We start from the raw sequence: 27,458 nt of genomic DNA, 5'->3' as shown, positions 1-27,458 counted from the left end.
AGAAAATATTTGCAAACAGTGTGACTGACAAGGACTTAATTTCCAGAATATACAAACAGCTCATACAACTCCGCAAAAAAAAAAAAAACCCACCCAGTTGAAAAATGAGCAGAAGACCTAAATAGACATTTCTCCAAAGAAATGGCCAGTAAGCACATGAAAAGATGTTCAACATTGCTAATTATTCCGTTCAGTTCAGTTGCTCAGTCATGTCCGAATCTTTGTGACCCCACGGACTGTAGCACGCTGGCTTCTGTGTTCATCACCAACTCCCTGAGCTTGCTCAAATACATGTCCATTAAGTAGGTGAGACCATCCAACCATCTCATCCTCAGTCGTCCCCTTCTCTTCCTGCCTTCAATCTTTCCCAGGATCAGGGGTTTATCCAGTGAATCAGTTCTTCACATCAGGTGGCCAAAGTATTAGAATTTCAGCTTCAGCGTCAGTCCTTCCAATGAATATTCAGGACTAATCTCCTTTAGAATGGACTGGTTGGATCTCCTTGCAGTCCAAGGGTCTCTCAAGAGTCATCTCCAGCACCACAGTTCAAAAGCATCAATTCTTCGGTGCTCAGCTTTTTTCACAGTCCATCTCTCACGTCCATACATGACCACTGGAAAAACCATAGCTTGACTAGACAGACCTTTGTTGGTAAAGTAATGTCTCTGCTTTCGAATATGCTATCTAGGTTGGTCATAGCTTTTTTCCAAGAAGCAAGTGTCCTTTAATTTCATGGCTGCAGTCACCACCTGCAGAGATTTTGGAGCTTAAGAAGATAAAGTCTGCCACTGTTTCCCCATCTATTTCCCATGAAGTGATGGGACCAGATTCCATGATCTTAGTTTTTTGAATGTTGAGTTTTTAACTAACTTTTTCACTCTCGTCTTTCACTTTCATCAAGAGGCTCTTTAGTTCTTCTTTGTTTTTTGTCATAAGGGTAGTGTCATTTGGTATCTGAGGTTATTGATATTTCTCCTGGCAGTCTTGATTCCAGCTTGTGCTTAATCCAGCCTGGCGTTTCACATGATGTACTTTGCATATAAGTTAAATAGCAGGGTGACAGTATACAGCCTTGACATACTTCTTTCCCAATTTGAAACCAGTCTGTTGTTCCATGTCCAGTTCTAACTGTTACTTCTTGACCTGCACACAGATTTCTCAGGAGGCAGGTAAGGTGGTCTGGTATTCCCATCTCTTTCAGAATTGGCCACAGTTTGTTGTGACCCACACAGTCAAAGGCTTTGGTGTAGTCAATAAAGCAGAAGTAGATGTCTTTCTGGAACTCTCTTGCTTTTTTGATGATCCAACAGATGTTGGCAGTTTGATCTCTGGTTCCTCTGCCTTTTCTAAATCCAACTTGAACATCAGGAAGTTCACGGTTCATGTACTGTTGAAGCCTGGCTTGGAGAATTTTGAGCATTACTTTGCTAGCATGTGAGATCAGTACAGTTGTGCAGTAGTTTGAACATTCTTTGACATTGCCCTTCTTTGGGATTGGAATGAAAACTGACCTTTTCCAGTCGTGTGGCCACTGCTGAGTTTTCGAAATTTGCTGGCATTTTGAGTGTAGCACTTTGACAGCATCATCTTTCAGGATTTGAAATAGCTCAACTGGAATTCCATCACCTCCACTAGCTTTGTTCATAGTGATGCTTCCTAAGGCCCACTTGACTTCTCATTCCAGGATGTCTGGCTCTAGCTGAGTGATCACACCATTGTGGTTATCTGGGCCATGAAGATCTTTTTTGTATAGTTTTTCTGTGTATTCTTGTCACCTCCTAGTATCTTCTGCATCTGTTAGGTCCATACCATTTCTGTCCTTTATTGTGCCCATCTTTGCATGAAATGTTCCCTTGGTATCTCTAATTTTCTTGAAGAGATCTCTAGTCTTTCCCATTCTTTTGTTTTGCTCTATTTCTTTGTGTTGATCACTGAGGAAGGCTTTCTTATCTCTCCTTGCTGTTCTTTGGAACTATGCATTCTTATGGGTATTTCTTTCCTTTTCTCCTTTGCCTTTAGCTTCTTTTCTTTTCTCAGCTACTCATATTGCTAAAAATAGAATTATCGTATGATCCAGCAGTTCCGCTCCTGGGCATAAGTCCAGATGAAGCTCTAATATGAAAAGATACATGGACCCTGTGTTCATAGCAGCACTGTTTACAATAAGACATGGCAGCACTCTAAATTTTCATCAACAGATGAAAGGATAAAGATGTGGTTATATGTACACAATGAAATACTACTTAACCATAAAAGAATGCAGAAGTGTTGTTTGCAGCAGCATAGATGCAGCTAGAGATTATCATACTAAGTGAAGTAAGTCAGAAAGAGAGAAATACCATATGATACCACTTATTTGTGGAATCTAAAATATGACACAAATGAGCCTATCTATGAAATAGAAACAGACTCCCAGTCAGAGGGAGCAGACAAAGGGAACAGGTTGCCAAGGAGGAGTGGTTGGCGGGAGGGATGCTGTGGGAGGTTGGGGTTAGCAGATGTAAGATGTTATATCCAGAATGGGTCAACAAAAATGTCCTACTGTATAGCACAAGGAACTATATATATTCAGTATCCTATGATAAATCATAATGGAAAAGAATGTTAAAAATGATGTTTTAATATATACATATACACACACATTCTTTTTAACATATATATAACTGAATCACTTTGCTTTACAGCAGAAATTAACACTGTAAATCAACTACACCTTAATTACAAAAAAAAGTCATGTATGTCTGGTCTCTATTTTTGTAGTTAAGATTTATCAGAGTGTTGCCGTCTTACCCATCCATTGTCAAATTTCTCATCAGTCTTTAGTGATTTTAATAGCCAACCCCTAGTTCTGTGCTTCTCATAGATCTGCAATAAAAAGCCAGTTTTTAAAAAAGTTTTCAGTTTTACCATGGCTGCTATCTTTGTAAAATAGAATAAATTTTTAGGCAAATGAAATTTAAAACTCTTAAGACATAGAACATAAAGGCTCCAAATTTTTATTATAGATTCAAGGAAATAAAATTGCTGTCAGGTTGTTATGTAAGTTTATGAATGCTTATATAACATTTATGAATGAACTGCTCTGTTTCTTAGGAACTGGTGACAGTTTGCAAACCAGCAGTGGTCCTTCTGTAGACTGCAGTAGCTTAGATCATTATTTTATGAGAGATTACAAAATGGTGATAATTCTGATTTTGTTCTTTCTGGAACTGTTTATAAAGAACTTTCTCTCATCTACTTAAATGGTTACTTGTGGCCGAGTTGATAGTAAAAAGGCAGAGCACATGCTTGATTCCTTTCCTCACTTGCACCAGTTTTGTTCATAGGTTTTTCAAGTTCTAATAACTCAGGATTATTTTCAGCAAAGTGGTTCAGGTGCATGCTACAGTAGAAAGGGCAGGATTAGAAAGGAGGTTGGGTTTATTAAGTATAATAGTTGCATCTTGAAAAATGGTCTGTGTGCTAAATAACTGAAATTAGGACATTCTACTGTTTAAAGTTTTTCTTAGGAAAAATGTATAGATCTCTTCTAAGCTAAGGTTACTTCTTAAACGTATTTTAGGGGTAGTAATTAGAGACAAAATTGAGTCTGTTCACAAACTCAGTATATTTAAGAAGAGAAAGCTGTTTGATTATCTTTCATCTCTGCATGGGAAGTGTTGTTATCTGAGGTCACCTTTAGCATACTGATAGTATGGGGAGATGAACTGAAGAGGGGCAGTGATGTTTGGATATATAAATCCATATTCTAGATCTTTGTTTCTTTGCAAAGAACCTTTGGTTGTTGTTCATGTGAACAGGCTACGCACACTTGAGTCACCATTCAAAGAAGTATTTTTTTGTTAAAATAGTAGATCTCAATCGTAAGTCAGAGATCTCAGTATAGAGTCAGTCAGGAAATCTAAAGGTCAACATTAAAAAACCAAAATAAAACTGTGAGCAGTGTAACTAAGTAGATAATGAGACTGAACATGGTTCAGAACTTTTCCTTCTGATATTTTAATGGTATGACAACAGTTGTTACTGAATGTTGTTTGTGTGTGTGTGTGTAAATTGCTGACTTTTAGAAGTAGGATGATTTGGGCTAATTAATAATGGTTTAGACTTGTCTAGAGCTACCTTTGTTCCTCAGCTGGCTAATGCTTATCATCAAGTGGGAAAAGTAGCTATGGTAGAACTTAGAAAGAAAGAAAGTGTAGTCGCTCAGTCGTGTCCGACTCTGCGACTCCGTGGACTACAGCCTACCAGGCTCCTCTGTCCATGGGATTTCCAGGCAGTAGTACTGGAGTGGGCTGCCATTTCCTTCTCCTGGTAAAACTTAAGAATTGAAAAAATCATGAGGTAAACAATGGTGTATTTTGATTTTAGCCAACAGTACCAAGTTTTCTTAATTTAAAACTGGCTACATAAATGCTGTTTGTCAATCAAATAACATTGCTATAACTTACTGCAAAAAAAAAACTTCATTGAAATCTAAGGGGAAAATAGTTGATTGTAAAAGATTTAAAAACTGGAGTTACCAATTGTGACATAGGAGTAAATTTTATTTCCTCTGAAGTTAGAAAAGAAAGGTAATAAACAGTTGTGTGTTTACTTTCTTACCCAGTGATCATATGTCTCAGTTAAACCCATTAAACTATATTTGGCATTAGAACTATATTTACCTAAGAAGTTAAATTCTCCAGAAACTTCCATGGATAGAGTTTGTGTTTATGGGGTCTGTTTGCTGTCTTTTAAGTGGGTGCTAGTGGTAGTGTCTGCCCCATGGACCAGACAGTCCATGGGATTCTCCAGGTCAGAGTACTGGAGCGGGTAGCCTTTCCCTTCTCCAGGGGATCTTCCCAACCCAGGGATCGAACCCGGGTCTCTTGCATTGCAGGCAGATTCTTTACCTGCTGAGCTGCCAGGGAAGCCCAAGAATAACGAAGTGGGTAGCCTGTCCCTTCTCCAGGGGATCTTCCTGACCCAGGAATCAAACTAGGGTCTCCTGCATTTCAGGCCAACTCTTTTCCAGCTGAAGTACCAGAGAAGCCTGAGTCCAGACTAAACTGCCTTTTGATGTATTGATTTAGATAGTACATTCAGACTGTTCATTATGCTCCGGGATGGTGCTCGCTTGATTTAGATAGTACACTCAGACTGTGTTCATTGTGCTCTGGGATGGTGCTCGCTTGAACTTGAAAGGAACTATTAGTACATTTATAGATAGGGGTGAAGAGAATTTGGAATGACTTTGAAGAGTCAAGAGACATAGTTTATTCAAAAAAAGATCAAGTTGTAATCAGAATTACTGTAAATTGGTCAGTAAAGGAGAATAAATTAGAAGCAATATGGAAATGACAGTAGCATAATCGCAGATAACATGTAGAAACAAAGTAGGAATGTTGAATAACCGCTAGCTTGAAATCTCATTAGGGAAAAGTGTTTCCTCAGTGTATGAGCTCATTAACAAACCAGGAGCAGTAAAAGGCTAAGATAACACTATATGTCACTAGGGACTTGTATTTCACAAACGGTTTGAACACTGAAAACTTCAAAACATAGTAATTTATTGAAATATTTGTTGAGAAGGCCTATAGGTTGCATACTTAGATTAAACAAGATGGAGAAAAATAAATACAGACAAATTGAGTGATCAAAATGATCAAAAGTTAGGGATCATAATTTAGGCAATACGAGACAGTCAGTGCTAAGTGAGCATTGCTTGAACAACTAAATGTATATACAGTGTTGCATATTATTGCATCAAGGCATGGTTCATGACTTCTAGATTTTTCTCAGGTGTATGACATTGTTTCCTAGAGGCATTTTATACATTTATTATGTAAAATGAACAACGGTGTAATTGTCACTTGTATTCAATGATTGCACCTGGAATTTTATATATACATATATATATATTTTCAGAGACTTAGACTTTTAATTTACTCTATTTTTAATAAAAACATTATTTATTCATTTGGCTGCATCGGGTCTTAGCTGCAGCAAACAGGATCTTCCTGTGGTGCACAGAATCTCTAGTTTTGACATTTGGGCTGAGTTGCTCTGTGGCTTGTGGGATCTTAAGTTTCCTGACCAGGGATCAAACCCACATCCCCTGCATTGCAAAATGGATTCTTAATTACTGGACTACCAGGGAAATCCTGACTTAGACTTTTAAATTTTATTGATTTTTATTTTTGGCTGTGGCATGTGGGATCTTAGTTTCCCAACCAGGGGTTGAACCCACGCCCTCTGCAGGGCTCGTGCTGAGTCTTAACTACTGGATGACCAGTGAAGTCCCTGGATTTAGACTTTTTTAGAAGAATCATATACTACTTAGATATAGAGAAAGGATATCTATATATCTCTTTATATGAAATAAATTGGTTTTCGTATAAGTCAGTTTAGTCCGAACTTCCTTCACATTTAGCCTGACTCCTCAATTACTTTTTGACTTGAGTTGTCCAGGTGTTGTTTTTCTACAGATCTTTTGTTCCATCAAGAGTTTTGATGATTCATTGTTTCTTGCGAATGCTCAATTTCTTCTGGGATTTTTTTCCAGACCATTGACAACTCATTCTGGGATTTTTTTTTGCTAGTACTTCCTTGTTCTTACCAGAAGATGTCAATGCAAGTTTTTCAGATAATAACCAGAACTCAGTCCTTCTTCAAATGGTTTTTAAATGTTCTGCTGACTGAAGTGTTAAGGGGTTGCACTTGTTCAGTCACATCACTAGAGATAAAGAATCACTACACTTTCATTGGATCTTACTCAACTCATAGACAGCATAGAGAAATGATATACTTGAGCTATATCAAGCTCCAGCATGTCTATTCTAGACGACTTTCAGCCAGACTCACCTGGATTTCTTTCTCTGAACTCTTGGGACATCTTTCTGCTCTAAGGCAAATTTCCTGAGAGATTCCTGGAATCCTCTTTTCCTTAGAGGATTTTATGTCAGCTTATATGTAACTATCACCATGGCAGTGACAGGTTTGTCATTGGGCAAATGGAAAATGTTAAGATATAGCATGATTTCAGAGATGTCTGATTTCTTTCAGTGACATATTTGAGATTGATTCAGAGGACGGTATACTACTATGTGGGACTGTAAAGAGTTTAAAAGAGAAGTTTAGGCTTAAGTGTAGGCCAAGGCCTCACAGGACTTGTAAAGTATTTTGGACTTTATTGAACTTTATTCTAAGGCAGAGTCACTATAGGGTTTTAAGCAGGGGGAAAACTTGAATCAGATATTTTTTTTCTTTTAAGCACAAAATCATGTTAATCAAGTGATGAAAGTCAGTATCACCAATAATGGAACAAAATGACAGTGTGTCCTTGCCATTGTATGACATCAGGAGAAGGCAGTGTAAAATCATCACCAACATAAAATCGCCACAAGAAAAGAAAGTTTGTCTATAATCTAATCATGAAGTAGGAAGCAGATCCTGGTGTGGGTCATTCTACAAAAAGAATTTAAAATTTTAAAAAATGAAGTCTCTGAAATTAAAAAAAACGACAGTATCATGAAAAACCATAAGAAGCTGAATAATTAGGTTAATTGTGGAAAGTGTGTGGTCTTTGATAAAAGTTCTGGAATTAAAAAATCCATAAAAGTATTTGTGACATTTGGGAAAATTTGTATATAGATACTATCAGTGTTAAATTTCTTGAATATGAAAATAGTATTGTAGTTGTGTAGGAGAATGTCTCTGTTTCTAAGAGGAACATGGTGAGAAATATCTTGGAGAGTGAAATATCTACAATTTACTTTCCAGTTGTTTAGGGGATAGAATGTTACTAATGTTATATTTAGGTGGAGGATGCTGTTAACTGTACCATACTTCCAATTTTGTAGGTTCACAATTTTTCAAAATAAAAGGAGGGTATAACAAGCATATGGTGAAGTCAAGAGCTAGAGTTTGACTCTTTGATTTAACCCTTTAAGTTGCAGGTTCCAATGTCATTCAGCGTTGTAAGTGAGGTGATGGTCTCTCATAGAAAAGCCTTTAGTGAAGTTGATTCATCCAAAGTACCTGAGATGTTGGATAATTTTGTCAAGAAAATATTTTTTTAGTTATAGGTGTGGTGAGATTAGATAGATAAATGTGTTCAAACTTCCACTAGCCTTTTGGTAATGAAAGGATTATTCTGAATAGTTGAGATTCTCAGATCACTAAAATAGGTGTTGGTGAGTGTTTTTAAAATCTTTCTTAACCCTAAAACTTCTAATTTTAACAGTTGAAGCATTCTAATTTGAAAGACCATTTTAAAGACAACTACTTGGCTATGGTTTTTCCAGTGGTCATGAATGGATGTGAGAGTTGGACTGTGAAGAAAGCTGAGCGCCGAAGAATTGATGCTTTTGAACTGTGGTGTTGGAGAAGACTCTTGAGAGACCCCTGGACTGCAAGGAGATCCAACCAGTCTATTCTAAAGGAGATCAGCCCTGGGATTTCTTTGGAAGGAATGACGCTAAAGCTGAAACTCCAGTACTTTGGCCACCTCATGCGAAGAGTTGACTCATTGGAAAATGAGTCTGGTGCTGGGAGGGATTGGGGGCAGGAGGAGAAGGGGACGACCGAGGATGAGATGGCTGGATGGCATCACTGACTCGATGGACGCGAGTCAGAGTGAACTCCGGGAGTTGGTGATGGACAGGGAGGCCTGGCGTGCTGTGATCCATGGGGTCACAAAGAGTGGGACACGACTGAACGTCTGAACTGAACTGAACTTGAATAAACTTAGTATTGATGAAATTCAGTTTCAAAAATCATTTATAAAATAGTACTTTTCTCAGACACAAACAGAACATTATGTTACTCATGTAAGAAAACTTTTTAAAATAATAAGGCTTAGCCCTTTTAAGTACCAAAATATTAAAGAATAAAATAACTTTATTTACCCACTTTCCTTCTGCAGTGCTGATTATTTTGGGGTTGGGAAGCTTACATTTTAGTCCTATCTCTAGGCAACTGACATTTTCTTCATCTGTAAAACAAATGTATTATGAATAAGAAAGTACGTAAGACACCTAAAATAATAGGTATAGGCTATTACTTCCCTTCTTTTGCTTTATTAAAAAAATTTTCATTGTAACATAAGACACATATCAAGAAAACTACATAACAGATGTGTAGTTGATTGAATTATGTTTTTACCCAAAATAGTTGAGAGTTTTTTTTCAATGAAGCCCACAATAATATTGTTAAGAGTATGTCTTGGGATTGATCCTTTTGGGGTTTAGTCTGATTTTTATTCACATTCTTTCATCCTTTGCATACCTTTTGTCTCATTTAGAAATAGCACATTCCAGTTTTGATCTGGCATTTGAGTTTGCCTTTCTCTCTCGCTCTCTTTAGAGATATTACTCTATTCCTTATTTCCTTTTTTACTTTTAATAACTTTGTATGGGATTTAACTTCTCTGCTTATTGTTTTTCTTACATTCTAATTTAACTTCTTGCAGTTTAATTTTTAAAATTTTAATTTTATATTGGGGTATAGGTGATTAACAATGTTGTGTTAGTATCAGGTGTGTTTCTTGCTTTTTTTGACCACCTGCATGCCTTGTGGTAATTTTAGTTCCCCAGCTAGGGATTGAATTTGTGCCCCTTGCAGTAGAAGCACAGAATCCTAATCTGTGGACTGCTAGGGAAGTCCCAGCATTTCTTTTTGCATTTTAGACTACCTTCTAAACTTTCAGATAACTTGAGTACTTTATACTGCCTTTCTCAGTTCAGTCGCTCAGTCGTGTCCTACCCTTTGCAACCCCATGAATCACAGCACTCCAGGCTTCCCTGTCCATCACCAACTCCCGGAGTTCACTCAGACTCGCGTCCATCGAGTCAGTGATGCCATCCAGCCATCTCATCCTCGGTCGTCCCCTTCTTCTCCTGCCCCCAATCCCTCCCAGCATCAGAGTCTTTTCCAATGAATCAACTCTTCGCATGAGGTGGCCAAAGTACTGGAGTTTCAGCTTTAGCGTCATTCCTTCCAAAGAAATCCCAGGGCTGATCTCCTTTAGAATGGACTGGTCGGATCTCTTTGCAGTCCAGGGGACTCTCAATAGTCTTCTCCAACACCACAGTTCAAAAGCATCAATTCTTCGGCGCTCAGCTTTCTTCACAGTCCAACTCTCACATCCATACATGACTACTGGAAAAACCATAGCCTTGACTAGACGGACCTTAGTCAGCAAAGTAATGTCTCTGCTTTTGAATATGCTATCTAGGTTGCTCATAACTTGATAGAGCTCCTTCTTCTGTTAAAGTTATGGCTGTTTGAATTCTGAGCATTCCTGGCATGGATTCCTCCCCCTGCTTAATCTGGCCTTTCTGTTTTTCTTGGGGCTTCCCTTGTGGGTGGCTCAGATGGTAAAGAATCTGCTTGCAATGCAGGAGACCCAGGTCCAATCCCTGGGTCAGGAAGATTCCCCTGGAGAAAGAAATGGCAACCCAAGTATTCTTGCCTGGAGAATTCCATGGACAGAGGAACCTGGTGAGCTACAGTCCATGGCGTCACGAAAGAGTGGGCTGCAACTGAGCGACCAACGCTTAGAGCACTTCTGTTTCCCTTATCCTGCTTAATTATGATTTTGATCCCAGCAGTTGCTCCTTGTCGTGCATGAGCTCTGACCCACAAGGGAGTCCAGGTCTGCCAGTTTCTAAGCTTCATGGGAATTAAAACCATTCTGTCCTGGAGTCCTTACTGTGCGTTTGCTGCCTCTGCACCTTTGGAGTGGCCATCCCTCCTTCAACGCAGCTGCTATTCTTAAATTGGCTCCCTGCTTTTTTTTTAGCTTGTACCTGTCGGCTATTTTGGCTTTTTCTTGTTTTCTTTAATGGTGCTTCCCTCACACCAGGGATTGTGGCTGTGGTAGTTCATTCTCACCAGATTGTATTTTGGGGACCTTGGGGCAATAACTTGGTATTTAGTTATATATGTCATGGGTTTTGGCTTTGCTGTCTGGTTGGTCAGTGATATGTGGAGCTTCAGGAAGATCCAAAAATGATGCTGTCTCAGAATTTGCAAGATTCTTTTGCTTTATTCTAAAATAGGGTACTGAATATGATTTAGTTTTTACTTAATATTGTTTTCTTACTGTCTTAAAACATGAATATTTATTATGATGACTTCAGGTCACTTGCGAAGGGGTAGCCTTTGTATTTACTTTTAAATCAACTTTTAAAATAGATACAATAGGTTTTTTCTGTCTCCTGATGTTGAATTTTGCTTGTCTCTACTATTGATGTGATTAGTGAGCTATTTTTCTCTTTAGGGTGCTTTTTCTAATCGCTGGAAGGTTTGGGAGCTTAATGATCAAACTGTAACTCTGTGTGAAGTAAGAATAAATAGATTCAGGGTCTTCAGGGAAAGGAACTTTCCCTTTTATCACTGGTGTCCTTTTGCTTTTCCCTGAGTTGTTGAAACTCTATGCTAAATAGGCAAGTTGATAGCTGAAGTAAAGAAGTGTCAGGCAAGGTTCATTGTTTCCTCAGTGATATCTGATGTCATTTGCTTGAACAGTTTTAAAACATGCCAAGTAAGCACTCTACATTTTTATTAAAAACCCATTTATTTAAGAAAAACTTGGTTGATTTAAATAAACAGAAATCCTTACTATGTGGTAGTAAAATGATTGTAAAAATGGACTTACAAGGTGAAACCATGCAAAGCAATCTTGTAATCAATGGGAAAATTGTGATGGTTTCCTTATGTTTTAAAAATTTGTGTTGGGATATAAACTTACTGTTGGTTATTACTATAAAGAATAGGGATGTATAATATTAAGAAGTAGTGAAACTAACATTTAGTGTAACTTAAAAATTGGAAACATTGAGAATTGTGTTTTATTTTTAAACTATTCTTGATAAGTTTTGTACACAGTGCTTCCCTTCACAGTTTTTCTGTGCTTTGATGGCTTTCAACATTTTATCCTTTGCACTTGAATGTCATGAAATATCTCCAAGAGTTTATTATATTTTCAAATATTTGAAGTATTTTCGTGGAGTCACTTCCTGTGGGACATTGTCATTCTTTTTATTACAGCCACTTTCCTTATTGATCATTTTGCCTTCACTAAATTCCTCTGCAGCAGTGTCACCCTTGCCACCGCCAGCTACTTCTTCTATAACTCCATTTACGCTGGACTTGAAATTCACTTCCAGCATATCACTTTTCATTTCTTTGCTGCACTTTCATTCTTTATTGGTTAGACTGCCCTTTGAATATGTGTAAAATGGCATGTAGATTTGTCACTGGGCAGCAAGGAGACGACACAGTTGTACCCTCAGCTATTTGTTGTGCAGTGACTAGTTGTCAATACACTTTGAAAGAGGGGACATGATTGGCCACTAATTATGATGTTCATCTTCTATTTATATGACGATTTGTGGACTGAGGAGCAAAGTTTGTACTCTATGTAATAGTTAATATGTTAGCAGAAATTGGAGCCATGGTGTTGGGGACTGTTTTTAGTTAACTAAAAGTGAGAAAAAGTGTAAGTGTTACTTGTCTAGTCGTATCTGACTCTTTGCAACCCATGGACTGTGTGTAGCCTGCCAGGGTTCTCTGTCCATGGAATTCTTTAGGCAAGAATACTGGAGTGGCTTGCCATGCCCTCCTCCAGGGGATCTTCCCAGCCTGGGGATCAAACTGAGGTCTCCCACATTGCAGGCAGATTCTTTACTATCTGAGCCACCAGGGACGCCTTTAGTTAACTAAACCCTGGTGTAAAACATGGAATGAAGTTCTTACACAACAGAATCATGCACAGTGAGAACTCTGTCTTAATACGAAATATCAGGTTGTACTTGGATTTGGTGACAGTTGTGAAGATGATAATGGAACTAATCCGAGACACTTATACAGTAACAGATAGTCTTTCAAAAATATTTTAAAAAAAGATTAAAAATATTTTTTTCAATAAATTCCTTAACAGGGGAATGTGTGTATCTCTGTGTATGTATAATAAGGGTAAAGATTTGAAAGGAGAAAGTTTTAGCATTTGTTGCATTAATATATTCTATAAACTTCTGTTTTCTGTTTCTGATTATTCTACATTGCTCAGTGTTATGATTACAACCTTCATTTTGCGATCTGAGGAGTTCCTTCTGGCTTGTGGTTGGGTCCCTCTCGCAGATCCTCCTCCGTAGATGGCTGTGATTGTTGCCTTTTTTCATTACTGCTGTAAAGAGTTAGTGGTGTTGTGTGGCCTGCATTTATTTGTTCACATAAATGGAGAGGGATAAGGGATGAAAGGATTAAAAAACATGCCTCCAGGGCTGGGCTTTTTTACTGTGCAGATTTTACAACTGGAGGGGGAAAAACTATGACATGTATATGAACATACTGAAGAGCGCGAAGAAAAATTTTAAATCACCTACTGTAGTTCCATTTTTCAGATATTGCCTCTATTATTATTTAGGTGTATATCTGTTCATACATTTCTTCTTCATATATACAAATACTCTTGCATTTTTACTCAAAATGTTTTAAATGGTTTTCTTATTCTTTATGCTTCCAAGTGGATTTTCAAGATCCATGCACATGTTAAAGCTCTCTCTTATGTGAAAATGTGTGAGAACAGAGTAGAGACTTAGAGTGGAGACAGTGCATGTGTCTCCCGCCTTCAGTGATTCCAGTTCCCAGGCAATCTTACTTCATCCATACCCACCTATGCTATTATTTTGAAGTTGGTTCTAGGTGAATATTTTAGGACACTCCAGATAACTATTTCAGCACATACAGTTAAATTTTTTTTTTTTTACCAAATTGTTCTCCAGAAAAGTGTTCTCCGTGTATACTTGTCAGAGATAAGATTGTAGTCGCTCAGTTGTATCTGACTCTTTGCAACCCCATGGATGGTAGCCTGCTAGGCTTCTCTGTCCATGGGATTCTCCAGGCAGGAATGCTGGAGCGGATTGCCATTTCCTTCACCAGAGGATCTTCCCAACTCAGGGATCAAACCTGGGTCTCCTGCACTGCAGGCAGATTCTTTACCGTTTGAGCTACAGGGGAGTCTGAGAAAATATTAAGGTAAAGTAGTAAAGTCGCTCAGTCGTGTCCGACTCTTTGTGACCCCTTGGACTGCAGCCCACCAGGCTCCTCAATCCATGGGACTCTCCAGGCAAGAATACTGGAGTGGGTTGCCATTTCCTTCTCCAGGGGATCTTCCCGACCCAGGGCTCGAACCCAGGTCTCCCGCATTGGAGGCAGACGCTTTAACCTCTAAATCACATTAAAAAATTTAGTATTGCTGGTCAGACACATGTATATGTGTAATTTTCCTCAGGTACTATAAAAAACCCTAGTCAAGTGAGTTTGGGTATGCTGTTTGCTCTGGCAGGAAACCTCCGGGCCTCATCAGTATGTCCCTCATAGGAATGCTGTGACAATTGGAGAGGGTGATCATATAATTCACCACCCAGACTGGGACACGTCTGACGCCTGACGGAGGCTCTGTTAGTAATGATGCCAGCGGAACAGACTCGGGTAGACCTGTGCAGTGTTCGGCACCGCCGGACCGTATGCTTACCTTAGTACTATGTAGTGTGTAAAATGCAGGAAACATGAAGTGACTGTCTCGTGTAGTCAGTGGATGGTAGCTTTTGTTCATGCCTGTGTGTGAATATGTGTACAAGTCTTTCCTTTAAAAGAAGTGTTTTGAATTAGCAATCCAAAATCCTAAGTTGGCAGTTTGTGTTTCTGCGTGTTTTTGGAGCTGACAGTGACTGTAGTTCTTAAAAGTAATCTGATTTTCATAGTTAGGAAGATGTTTGTGTTAATATTTGCAGCTGGAAAATGCCGGAGGAGACCTTAAGGATGGACACCAGCACAGTGAAGGAGCCGTTGTCATTCTGGATGCGGGTGCTCAGTACGGAAAAGTCATAGACCGAAGAGTGAGGGAACTGTTCGTGCAGTCTGAGATCTTCCCCTTGGAAACACCAGCATTTGCCATAAAAGAGCAAGGATTCCGGTGAGATTAGATTGCAGGATATTTTATTATTAATTTGCTTGGACACTTAATTTTTTAATGAAAATAAAATGGATTGGTTTTAATACAAGACACTTTCCATGGCTTTTGACATTAAAAGAAATTAAAATTAAAGGAAAAGATTACGTTAATTTTATTTGCACAGTTTAAGAATTTATCATTTGAATATTTTATGTTTTATAGCAGAGGTCCCCAACCTCTGGGCCAAGGTCCAGCACCTGTCAGATCAGTGGTGGCATTAGATTAGAAATAAAGTGCACAAAATGTAATGTACGAGAATCATCCTGACACCACCCCCACCCCTGGAAAACTTGTCTTTCATGAAACCACTCCCTGGTCCCAGAAAGGTTGGGGACTGCTGTTGTGTAGGATTTCTGGATCAGACTTAGATTTGGCTGTTATGGTCATTCATTCATCCCAGATTACTTGATCAAAGGGATATATGTAATGGTTAGAGTATCTAAATTAGAGAATGCTGTGTACAGTTCGTCTCTTTTGCTTCCTATCCCAGGAGACTAGTTTTTAAATTATGAAGACTTCTAATTTAAGGGCTAATTCTATAACTTGTACTATTAAAACTAGTCAAAGTGACATTCAATTTATATGTAACTTCGTCCTTTAACAGCTATTTTTGGTTAATGCTGTATCTTTTCTCTTGGAATTAATGTTCCTTTTTTATTGAGTGTTATTCAGAAGCAAGCAACTACAGTTTATATCCTTAATTAGCTTTCAAGATTTTGTGCTGTATTTCTTCCAAAATACAGTATGTTTAATTTTTCTTAAAAGCATAATGTTTTTCCTTTAGACAAATGGTTACCTTTCAGAAACTTTATAGATGTGTATACATTATCCTTTGTTTCTTATTTTTGAAATGGAGTGAATTGTGCATCAGAAAACATTTAACTCTGTTTTAGATGCAGATAATTTTATAGTAAGAAGGTACGCTTTGAGTTTATCTTATTCAAGTGTCTTGATTTGCCAGTGAGAACCAATTTTAAGGGAATTAAAACTGTAAGAAATCTGAATGGCTCTCTGTCAAATCCAAGCTCCATCATTCCCCAAATCCAAAGTAGACAGACAAAAATTCCCAGCAAACTAATTGAAACCAAATGTTGTGGAATAGGGTAACCGATATTGACAATGAAGTCTAACTGATTTTCTTGTCATCTGATTACCTGATCATAAACAATTTCTAGGTCCTGCTTACACCAGTGGCTTCTCTCTGTGGGAGAACAGGAACTATAGCACTGTTGTTTCATTACCATGATCCTTTCTGCTGAGATAGCCATTTGATCACCCTTTTTCTAGAATAAATTTTAGGTTTATGACTTGAAAGACATCTTAACCTACTTGTTTTTAGAAGCTTGATCTGCTTGATACATATGCTGGTATCTGGAATACCTTGAGACTTACTGGGCCTTGTAATTGCAAGTTGTTTCAAAATAATAGCAGGGTAGAAATAGAAAACTCAGAGAGTGATTAGCTCTTCTCAAGGTTATTGAGATAAGAATTTTCATAATTGGCTTAAATGCTGCTTGAGTTTTATCCTTGACTAAGTCCATTGCTTTTTCTTTTTAATAGTGTTAAGAATGTCATAGCAGATTAATGAGGGATGCTGGGCAGTCCCATGGTGGTTATCATTTATAAAACTAAATATAACATACTGAAATTCTAGAGATCTTGGTTATTAAATATATTTTACAGAGTTTTAGCTTCTGCATTTTTAAGGAGCTAGGTTACGTATCTACTCTTAGGGATAGCCCATTCCCCTTTAAAATTGTTATCTTAAAGGGATGTCACATTTATCATCTTGAGTAAGTAGATTGTCTTCAGTCTGTTTGCAAGAGATAAGCTAACAAACATAATGTATACCAAGATTCATGTTACCAATATAAAGTTCAAAGAGTAGGGCTTTTGTGCTCACTCAGATTATTATATATATATATTTTAAGTTGAGTAATTTTCATGATTTATATTATTTTATTGGATGTATTACAAGTCTGTCATTTTAGTTTATGTTTTTACATAGCAGGCAGCCACTAATTATAAGTGGATTGTAATCCAGATTTGTTTGTAAGTAGATTTTGGCTGGAATGCGTTTTCCTTTAGAAATATGGACTTCCAAAGTGACTCAGTGGTAAAGAATCCACCTGCCAATGTAGGATACTTGGATTTGATCCCTGGGTGGGGAAGATCCTCTGGAGAAGGAAATGGCAACCCATCCCAGTATTCTTGGCTGGGAAATCCCATGGACAGAGGAACCTGGCTGGCTACAGTCCATGGGCCAGGCCCCAGAAGAGTCTGACAGGACTTAGTGACCAAGCAACAGCAACATGCCTGTATTGTATAAATGGGCGTGTGTGACAAACTGGAGAGCCTAAGGAATCTGAAGGTGCAAGTCTTTCTGTGATTCCAGTTATTTGTAGCCATGTTAGAGTGAAAATCCAATGTTAGCAGATTTTTTTCCTAAAGAAAATATAGACATCTGAATATTTATGTAAAAATCATAATATTAAAGTGTTCCAAAATTTTTTGATTGAACAGGGAGGACCAAAGTTACCTGTATCAGAAGCCAGCCTCATTTTTCAGCTTTCTTTATACAAATAGTCTGTTCCCAAGTTAACCCATAGAATGCTCTATAAATTCTAATTTATAGAATACTGACTTGGGTTCTGAGAGCAGGGCATATGAGGCAGGTCATGTTAGCTTTTACTTCTGGGTCTCAGGTGAAATTGTTGGGAATATTGGTCAGGTTTTAAACAGGCAAAATTAGGTAATTCTTCACATTTTCTGATATTCTTTATTGTAGAGTATTTTGCTCTACATAATCCAGAGCCTTCATAATACTTTTACTTGTCCTTCTGTGTAACTGCTCTACTCCTTAACCTCTCAGAAGACGTGTATTTTCACCTTCTGCCTTGAGAATTCTCATTTACGTCCTCCACTGATGAGGAAAACAAAACAAATTCAGGCTTACCTTCATAGATGGAGACATTGGTTTTATATATTTGGGAAGTTTGTGCTTATTAACAAGAGACTGTTGAATTGGTTAGCTTTCCCATATTGCAATAAAATAGAGTAAAAATAGCTGTGTAGGGGATTCCCTGTCAGTCCAGTGCTTGAGACTTCCACTGCAGGCGGGATGGAGCATGGATTCAATCTCTGATTGGGGAACTAAGATCCCGAATGTCGCACAGTCCAAAAAAGAAAAGAATTAAGCTGTGTAGGAGACTATTAATTAGCTGTGATAAAATCTGGATCTGCTGTGGCATACTGAAAACATAACAAAATCTGAGTCTGTATTGAGTTTCCCTCAGAGGTACAAGCAAGAGAGGGCAAAGACCTTGTATAAAAATTAACAGAGATTCTTCATTACTGTCTTCTTTAAATCCACAGTGCTATTATCATCTCTGGAGGGCCTAATTCTGTGTATGCAGAAGATGCTCCCTGGTTTGATCCAGCAATATTCACGATTGGCAAGCCTGTTCTTGGAATTTGCTATGGCATGCAGGTACATACATCTGTGAATTTGCCTTAAAAGTTATTTCGTTCTGCTTGTGACTCCTACTGTTTTAGTGTTTTCTGTCTTTAGAGCATTTAGGATATTTAGTTGTATGAGAGAATTTGTTCATATTACAAGTGTTTATGAATTGCCACACTAGTATGGCAAAACTGATTTGAGTGAGGATTTTCAAAAGAGCAACTATATGTATTACTGCTTACAACAAAACCTTGTGCATTATAAAAAAAAAAAAGGTAGGCATTTAAATATACATGAAAGTTGAAGTAGTAGTTCAGAGAGAGCTCCTTTATACATTTACTCAATTCCCTAATGATAACATTTTTAACCATTTTGAGAGTAATTTGCAAACATGATGTTCTGTTACTTGTTGTATCCTAAGTACTAGAATTCTGTCTTATATAACCACAGTATGGTTATCAGAATCAGGAAGTTAACATTGACTTGGTGTTCACATCTGATCCACAGACTCCGTTAACATTTCACAGGCTCATCAGTGTCTCTTAAAAGTCATGAGTTTAATCTAGACCATGTGTTGTGTGTTTAGTTGTCATGTCTCTTTACATTCCTTTAGTTTAGAATCATTCCTCAATCTTTCCTTCTCTTTCATGACCTTGCCAATTAAAAAAAAAATGTACATTCCAGTTACCTTGTAGAATAGTCTTCAGTTTTGGTTTGTTTGACGTTTCCTCTTTGTTAGATTCAGGTTATGTGTTTTCGGCAGGAGTAGCACAGGAGTAATGCTGTGCTCATGCTTCCCTGGTGGCTCAGTGGGAAAGAATCCCCTGCAATGCAGGAGACCCCGGCTTCGATCCCTGGGCTGGGAAGATCCCCTGGAGAAGGAAGTGGCAACCCACTCCAGTATTCTTGCCTGGGAAATCCCATGGACAGAGGGGCCTGGCATGCTGCAGTCCATGGGATTGCAAAAGTGTCATATATGACTTTGCAACTAAACAACAGCAAATGCTGTGCTCTTCGCAGCATCTCATTAGAAGGCTGCTGCTGCTGCTAAGTTGCTTCAGTCGTGTCCAACTCTGTGCGGCCCCGTAGATGGCAGGCCACCAGGCTCCTCTCCTGTCCCTGGGATTCTCGAGGCAAGAACACTGGAGTGGGTTGCCATATATCAATTAATACTGTGATAGGTGATGTTCCTTTAGATTATTTGATTAAAATGGTGTTTGCCAAGTGTCTTCAATGTAATGTAAATTAAGTATATGTAAGGGAGTGGCCAAGATAGTGGAATAGGAAAACCCTGAGCTCACCTTCTCTCTTGGGCACAGGCATCCTATGCCAGGAAAATGAGCCCCCAGAACATTTGGCTTTGAAGGCCAGTGAGACTTACTTTTGGGAGAGACAAAGGGTTGTGGGAAATAGCGATTCCTTTCTTAAAGGGCACCCACAAAATCTTCCATGCTCCAAGACCTAGGGCAGATGCAGTAATTTGAAAGGAGCCTGGGCAGACTCATCGACTGATCTTACAGAGTCTCCTGCAGGGGCAGAAGGCGACTGGAGCTCACCCTAGGGACGTGGATGCTCGTGGTGGCCATTTGTGACGCTCCTTCTGCCACGAGGACATGGCTGCTGGTGCCATTTTTGTGTCCTCCTCATTTTAGAAAGTGAGCAAAACAGCACATTATCTTTTTTTAAACAGTCTGGTTGAAACCTCTATACTGATATGAATAATGCTCAGAGGGAATCTGTTCAAAAGTTAGAAAGTGAACAGACCAATATATTTTCTTCTAGCTATCTCTGGAGCTTTCAGTAAAGGAAGGAAATATAAATCAGTGTTCATGTAAGAATGTGAATATTTTTATTTCTATCCTTAATACCGGGCAGAATATTAGAAATTGCTGGTCTGCAAAACAGCTTTACTTGATTTTATTTCTAATTGTTATGATTTTCCATTACAACATAAAGAAGAGTCTCACAGGATATTTTTTTAGGACCCACTTAAATATGCAGGTCAGGAAGCAACAGTTAGAACTGGACATGGAACAACAGACTGGTTCCAAATAGGAAGAGGAGTACGTCAAGGCTGTATACTGTCACCCTGCTTATTTAACTTACATGCAGAGTACATCATGAGAAACACTGGGCTGGAAGAAGCACAAGCTGGAATCAAAATTGCCGGGAGAAATATCAGTAACCTCAGATATGCAGATGACACCACCCTTATGGCAGAAAGTGAAGAGGAACTAAAAAGCCTCTTGATGAAAGTGAAAAAGGAGAGTGAAAAAGTTGGCCTAAAGCTCAGCATTCAGAAAACGAAAATCATGGCATCTGGTCCCATCACTTCATGGCAAATAGATGGGGAAACAGTGGAAACAGTGTCAGACTTTATTTTCTTGGGCTCCCAAATCACTGCAGATGGTGACTGCAGCCAGGAAATTAAAAGACGTTTACTCCTTGGAAGAAAAGTTACAACCAACCTAGATAGCATATTCAAAAGCAGAGACATTACTTTGCCCTCAAAGGTCCGTCTAGTCAAAGCTGTGGTTTTCCCAGTAGTCATGTATAGATGTGAGAGTTGGACTGTGAAGAAAGCTGAGTGCCGAAAAATTGATGCTTTTGAACTGTGGTGTTGGAGAAGACTTCCTGAGAGTCCTTTGAACTGCAAGGAGATCCAGCCAGTCCATTCTAAAGGAGATCAACCCTGGGTGTTCTTTGGAAGGAATGACACTAAAGCTGAAGCTCCAGTACTTTGGCCACCTCATGCGAAGAGTTGACTCATTGGAAAAGACTCTGATGCTGGGAGGGATTGGGGGCAGGAGGAAAAGGGGACGACAGAGGATGAGATGGCTGGATGTCATCATTGACTCGATGGACGTGAGTTTGAGTGAACTCTGGGAGTTGGTGATGGACAGGGAGGCCTGGTGTGCTGCGATTCATGGGGTCACAAAGAGTCAGACTCGACTGAGCGACTGTACTGAGCTGAACTGCACTTGAGTGAAATATGCTCCTTTAATATAAAATGATAGTGGCCACTTGTCCATTTTGCCAGTACCCCCTTATAATTGTAAGGCCACATTTTCTGTCATTCAGGATGGATCTTATGGTAGCCAGAGCCAGGTCTGTTTATGTTAAATGCATAAAAAAGTTGCCTACTGCTTTCATAGGATAATGGAATAGAATGATCTTGTTCCTTTGGGCAGAAATCATCTTTCTATGAAATGCTGATATAAATAATGCCTCAAAGCTAATGTGCAGTTTGTAAAGGACTAACATTTCCTAGAGACTCCTGATTGGGTAATGTTAGCACCGAAGGCCTCCCTCTAGTGTATACCTTTGCCCCCTCCATGGTAGTCTGAAATCTTATGTACTGTCTTTTCCCCTTAACTCTTGAGTCTTACTGATTGCTTCCTGGTAATTCTTTGCTTTGGAAGAAAAAAGTTTGTCCTGCTCCTTGCAGTGTTTATTTCTATTATGGTTTATCCGTCACTCAGCATAAGAAATAGAATATTAGTAAAACTTTTGAAACTCTCTTTGTACTTTTTTCCAATCCACACTGTTCTATCTTCCAGCAAGAGGTAACACTTTCACTTAATTGTTATTCACTCCCTTTCTTTTCTTTGTAGATTTATACACATTGTATTTCTAGAAAATATATTATCTAGTTTTGTTTATTGATCTTCATGTAAGTGAAATCATGCTTCGTGTAGTTTCATTTTTGGTTTTGAAAGTCACTTATTTTAAGTTATTTTCACTACTGAAATTATTGTTTGAATGTAGTGATACATTCAAGTATATCACAAATAGTGATACGTTGGACTGTTAGCATTGCTGGTCTTTTCCCAAGTTTTTGCAATTACAGATGCTGCCATGAATATTTTTCGATTTTGGTATTGTACATACACAAAATTTTCTCTAAGCTAACCATTAATTGAAATGCTGAGTCTCAACTTCACTAAGAACTATTTGCCCCCAGTATACCTTCCCACAGCAGTATGTAAAAATTCCTTTTGCTCTATATCCCTGCAGGCCTTGACAAGGTTAGATTTTTTTTTTTAAATTTGCCTAGCCAAAGAGGTGTTAAATGACATGGTGTAGTTGTAATGGTCATTTTCCTTATTTTAAGATTCATGGATTTATTTGCCATTAGTCATTAGTGTCTGGTTTGCTGTAAAAGATTAGTCATGATTTTTGCACATTTTTGGTTGAATTTTTAAAATTGTTTTTATATATGCTAGATGCTAAACTTTTGCCAATTATGTATATTGCATATACCTTCTAGATTCTGACTTCTCTCTTCAATATAGTTTCATTTTTTTAAGAAACATCTTTATTACAAGCATTTGGTTTCTGTATATACTCTCACACAGACTTTGTTAAATTTCTTGTTGGGAGAATTTCCTTTCATTTCCCCCTCCCAAATCTAAGATTTATCTTGAAATCTTGACATACAAGATAGATAAAAGGGGAGCTGACCCAATTGCAGTGGTAAGCCTGCTAGACTTACAGGGCTTTTGTTGTTTGAGGCATTTAGGACCTCAAGGTTATCAGGAATCCAAAGCAAAAGCCATTTCCTTAAGTTAATATAGAATATTAAAACAAAATTTTAACCAAGTAGAGTGTTCTGCTTTACATAAAGTTATTCCCTCCCCACTCTGCCACACACAGACACTTAGGTGATCCTTCAGTTCCTTGTATTTTCACTTGTACCTAGCATACATGCATACCTAAGTCAGAAGTCAAGAATAAACATGAAAGCCTTCTGAACAGGTGAGATAGTTCTAAATTTTGCTGCAAGCCTTTGGCTTTATAAAAACCTTTAATTTAGACTTTGTGAAGTTTTAAATTGTGTTGTGTTCCAGCAGCTTTGGTTAGCTTGATCACTCAGCTGTCTTTTGATTAAGAACTGGAAATTTAGAGGAGGCAGAGGCACACAAGGTTCATTTGGTGTATAGAGGAAAACATTCCTTTTTTCATTCAGCAGATTGAATGACTGTTCTCGGCTACATACTTAGCTAGGCCACTGGTACTGTGACCAGACCTGAAGACATGACGGGGAGAGAACATGCTAATTCTACATTGCTAATCACACTAGCTTGAATGGCTTGAGTAGAGAATAATGGGAAATATGAGAAGTGGAGTTAGATAGAGGCAGTGCATTGAAAAGTCTTTGTTCAGTGTACGGGACTTGGACTTTATCTGTAGACAGGGGGTCAGCAAATTACAGCCTGCTGCCAAAGCTGGCCACCACCTGTTTTTTGTATGACCAGCAAGCTAAGAATGGTTCTTATGATTTAAAGTGATTTTTATGGTTGGAGTTGAAAAACATTTTTAAAAAAGAATTGTATGCTGTGACATGTGAAAATGAAATGAAATTCAAATTTCAGTGTCCATAAATAAAGTTTATTGGAACACCATCATATCCATTCCTTTAAATATCTGTGGTTCCTTCTGTGCTTCAACGACAAGAATTGAATAGTTGCTTCAGAAACAGTAGGGCCTACAAAAACTAAAATACTTACTCTCTGGTCCTTTACAGGAAAAATATGCTAACCCAAATATAGATAATAGCCATTAAGAATTTAATCATGGACTAACACAGTCATATTTATGTTTTTTCGGAGAAGGCAATGGCATCCCACTCCAGTACTCTTGCCTGGAAAATCCCATGGACGGAGGAGCCTGGAAGGCTGCAGTCCATGGGGTCGCTGAGGGTCGGACACGACTGAGTGACTTCACTTTCACTTTTCACTTTCATGCATTGGAGAAGGAAATGGGAATCCACTCCAGTGTTCTTGCCTGGAGAATCCCAGGGAGGGGGGAGCCTGGTGGGCTGCCGTCTATGGGGTCGCACAGAGTCAGACACGACTGAAGCGACTTAGCAGCAGCAGCAGCAGCTGACATTCATAGATCTCTGGAAGGTGGGCACGACTAGAGGCAAGGGGACTGATTAGACTGCGGCAGTGTTTCTTAAACTATGTGTTTGTTAAGATGCTGCAGAAAGTGTTTTACGTATGAGTCTTTAGTTTAGGAAGTACTGGGTTAAACGGTTTAGGAGGTGTTTTTTTTTGTTTTTTATTTAACTGCTGGACTTCCTGCAAACCTTTACTGCAGGAAGTTTTATAGTGAAGGTCTAACAGGAGAATGTAGAGGGCAGCATTTGCTGATGCATATTTGAAGAATATGCCATTGTGCATTCCAAGAATGAACACATATTTAGCCCTCTGCCTATTTTTCTGTTGGGTGCTGGGTACACCTACATCGTGTATTATTGTGGCAGATGTGACACCTGTTGTGGAGCAGACATATGAAGATGGGTTGTATTGATTTTATCAATGCAGATTTAATGTTCCTAAAAATCCTATGTGTATCTGTTTTGTGTTAGAAGAGTTTAGGCGTATGTAAATGATGAAGATTGACACAGAAGGGTCAGACTGGAGAGACTAGTTAAAATAAAAGTCTGTAGGTGAATGGGATTTGAACAAATTAAAGACCAGATTATATTGCTTATCCCATCTCCACAGCACAGCCTTCTGTAGACTGACTGTTCCTTTGGGGCCAAAGATTAAATAGTTTGGAGGAATTTATAGCTACTAGTTTTAATACCAACTAGGTACTTTCTGAGTTCAAAGAGTGTTTTAAAATGCTTTAAAAATTAAACTCAGATATTAAAGAAATCCTTATCTTTTAAAAAGAAATCCTTATTTTTAACAGATGAATTACAGTATGCTAAATGGAAAATTTGCCAGTGTTTAATAAAAATTAACATCAGATCAAATTCCTAATGTAGTTTTGTAACTATTCCTTTTAAGAAGTAGATAATTATATATAATAATAACAAGTAATTTACAGCTAGCAAACTTCCTTTATTTTGGAGGCACAAACATAACAGCTATCCTAAGAACAAGAAATATAAATTTTTAGTGTAAGAAATTGGGTAATTTTCTTTTGAATTATATTAACATCAATTTATTTTCTCTTGGAACAGATGATGAATAAGGTATTTGGAGGTACTGTGCACAAAAAAAGTGTTAGAGAAGATGGAGTCTTCAGTATTAGTGTGGATAACACATGTTCCTTATTCAGGTATGACAGATATTTTTATATCAATAAGAATGTTAGAGGAGTAACTTAAAGCTGGGAATGTTATCTTCAAAATCGGAGATTCTGTAATTCTTGGACAAAATTAAGGCCACTGCATTGGCCAAAGGTATTGTCATATTTGTTTTCCAATTGAGTGTCAAGACATAAGAGGATAGTGGTGATGCTAATTAGGAATAAGAAAAGCACTTAATGACAGAATTGCAGTCTTAAACCCCTATTTGGGATTGCAGATGGTGATGCCAACATTTGTAGTTTTCCCTTTTCACTTTTTAGCAGAGCATGATTATAAATGTTAGTATGACAGATGTGGCAGATGATGCTTTAAATTGCCTGCATTTGTACACATCTTCCTCTGCCATATTCTTTCTCTGGGTGCTTAACTAGCTACCCATTTGCTGGCCTCATTACTAAATATGTATTGCACTGTTTGTACTGAGCATAACTGTATTTCGTGTACTGTCTTTTTAATATAGTGAATGTATTAATTGATTTTATTGCTGGTTGATAATAGTTTAGGTATATTTAGCTCTAATGTATTTAAAGATTGGTGAATGAGCTGTTCATTAGCTTCCTAGAATCATTTATCTTCTGCTTTACAGAAAACTAGGTGAGTTTTCATTCAGCTTCCTGAAAGACCAGAAAACTTAAATTTTAGTCACTTGCTTTCTTTCTTTGGGTTTTCCCATGTTTTGGGTATAACCCACTTAGCTGAACAGTTGATAGTTACTCACTTTCTTTTGAAATAGACTTCATTTTTCTTTAAAAATCACATTTCTCCCTAACTGCATTAAATCTATAAAACGTAGGCTGGTGTCAGTTAATTTGCATATGTAGTTTTTATTATCATTTCTTGTAACTGTGCTAATTATCTTTATAGATTTGTTTTATTAACATATGTTCTTAAATCCTCCATAGAGTTGTACCTAAATTAATTCTTAATGGATAGTGTTCTCCAAATTGGACAAATCAGTTTTAAAATCCAAGTTAAGACCTTTTGTCTAAAATGGAGCTATCCCAGTTTTTACACAAAACTGGCTGTGGCTGGCTTTTCTTTAATATTGGAAAGAGCAAGAATATCAGTATTCAGAGATTGTCATTTTCAAAGTGATATTAATAAAAAGCAGCAGTTGCTGAAAATAATTTTATGAACTGAACCTACTCATTGCCAAAATACATTTTTGAAATGCATTTCTTGTTCTCCTTTATAATGGAAAGGTGTTGCTTACATTCATCTGTATCTCAAGTGACAGATTCTTGAGAATGACTTCAGGAATCTTGCTGGTGGAATGTGATACTACAAGAGACTTTAAATGTAAAGATCTGGTAAAGATTTGAAGTTTTCCTATCTTGACAGTTCTAAAATCCTGGTACTCAATTACAGCCTACACTAATCCTAAATAACAGTGGACAGTGATGACAGTAACAACAACCCCAAAACAGCCTTTTGATGTACTTAATCTTCTTGCTTTATTTTTTAATCTTCTTGCTTTAGTCTTAATTTTTGTTTCTTAATATTATTTAATACAAAGTCCTTGTTCAAATTTTTTCATAATGTAACAAATATCTTTTTATAAAATTGGTTCATTTACATCAAGGTCCAAAGAAAGTCCACACAGTTGATTTGATAAATATTACTTACATCTGTTTTAAACCATGCCATTAATTACTTCTGTTCTTAAGATTAACTCCAGTAGAGAGATAATTTTGAAACCATGATAGCCTCTTGAAACTGTGTGTGTGGTTATACCACCAGCTTTATAGATTCAGTTTCAGTTTTTACGGATTGCCTTTTCCTGGTATTTATTATTGTTATTGGCTTTATAATGAATAGAGTAAATTAAAGTCTAGCAGTGTTGTGCTATTACCTACTTTCTCTGTTTTCTTGATTTACGCATAGAAGTTAGT

The 27,458-nt window shown here is 37.8% G+C and overlaps 1 protein-coding gene across 1 annotated transcript in view; it reads left to right on the top strand.

The window, feature by feature from the left end:
* GMPS (guanine monophosphate synthase) overlaps nucleotides 1–27,458 on the top strand; it is a 76,304-nt gene that overhangs the window by 14,926 nt on the left and 33,920 nt on the right. Inside the window, exons 2-4 of the mRNA XM_052636454.1 lie at nucleotides 14,781–14,962; nucleotides 18,377–18,491; nucleotides 25,438–25,535. Of these exons, the coding sequence (XP_052492414.1) occupies nucleotides 14,781–14,962; nucleotides 18,377–18,491; nucleotides 25,438–25,535 (395 nt within the window). The remainder of the gene's footprint in view (nucleotides 1–14,780; nucleotides 14,963–18,376; nucleotides 18,492–25,437; nucleotides 25,536–27,458) is intronic.

Source organism: Budorcas taxicolor, chromosome 1, assembly GCF_023091745.1.
Source record: "Budorcas taxicolor isolate Tak-1 chromosome 1, Takin1.1, whole genome shotgun sequence".
NCBI classification, from domain to species: domain Eukaryota; kingdom Metazoa; phylum Chordata; class Mammalia; order Artiodactyla; family Bovidae; genus Budorcas; species Budorcas taxicolor.
This window is presented reverse-complemented; position numbering and strand designations above follow the sequence as displayed.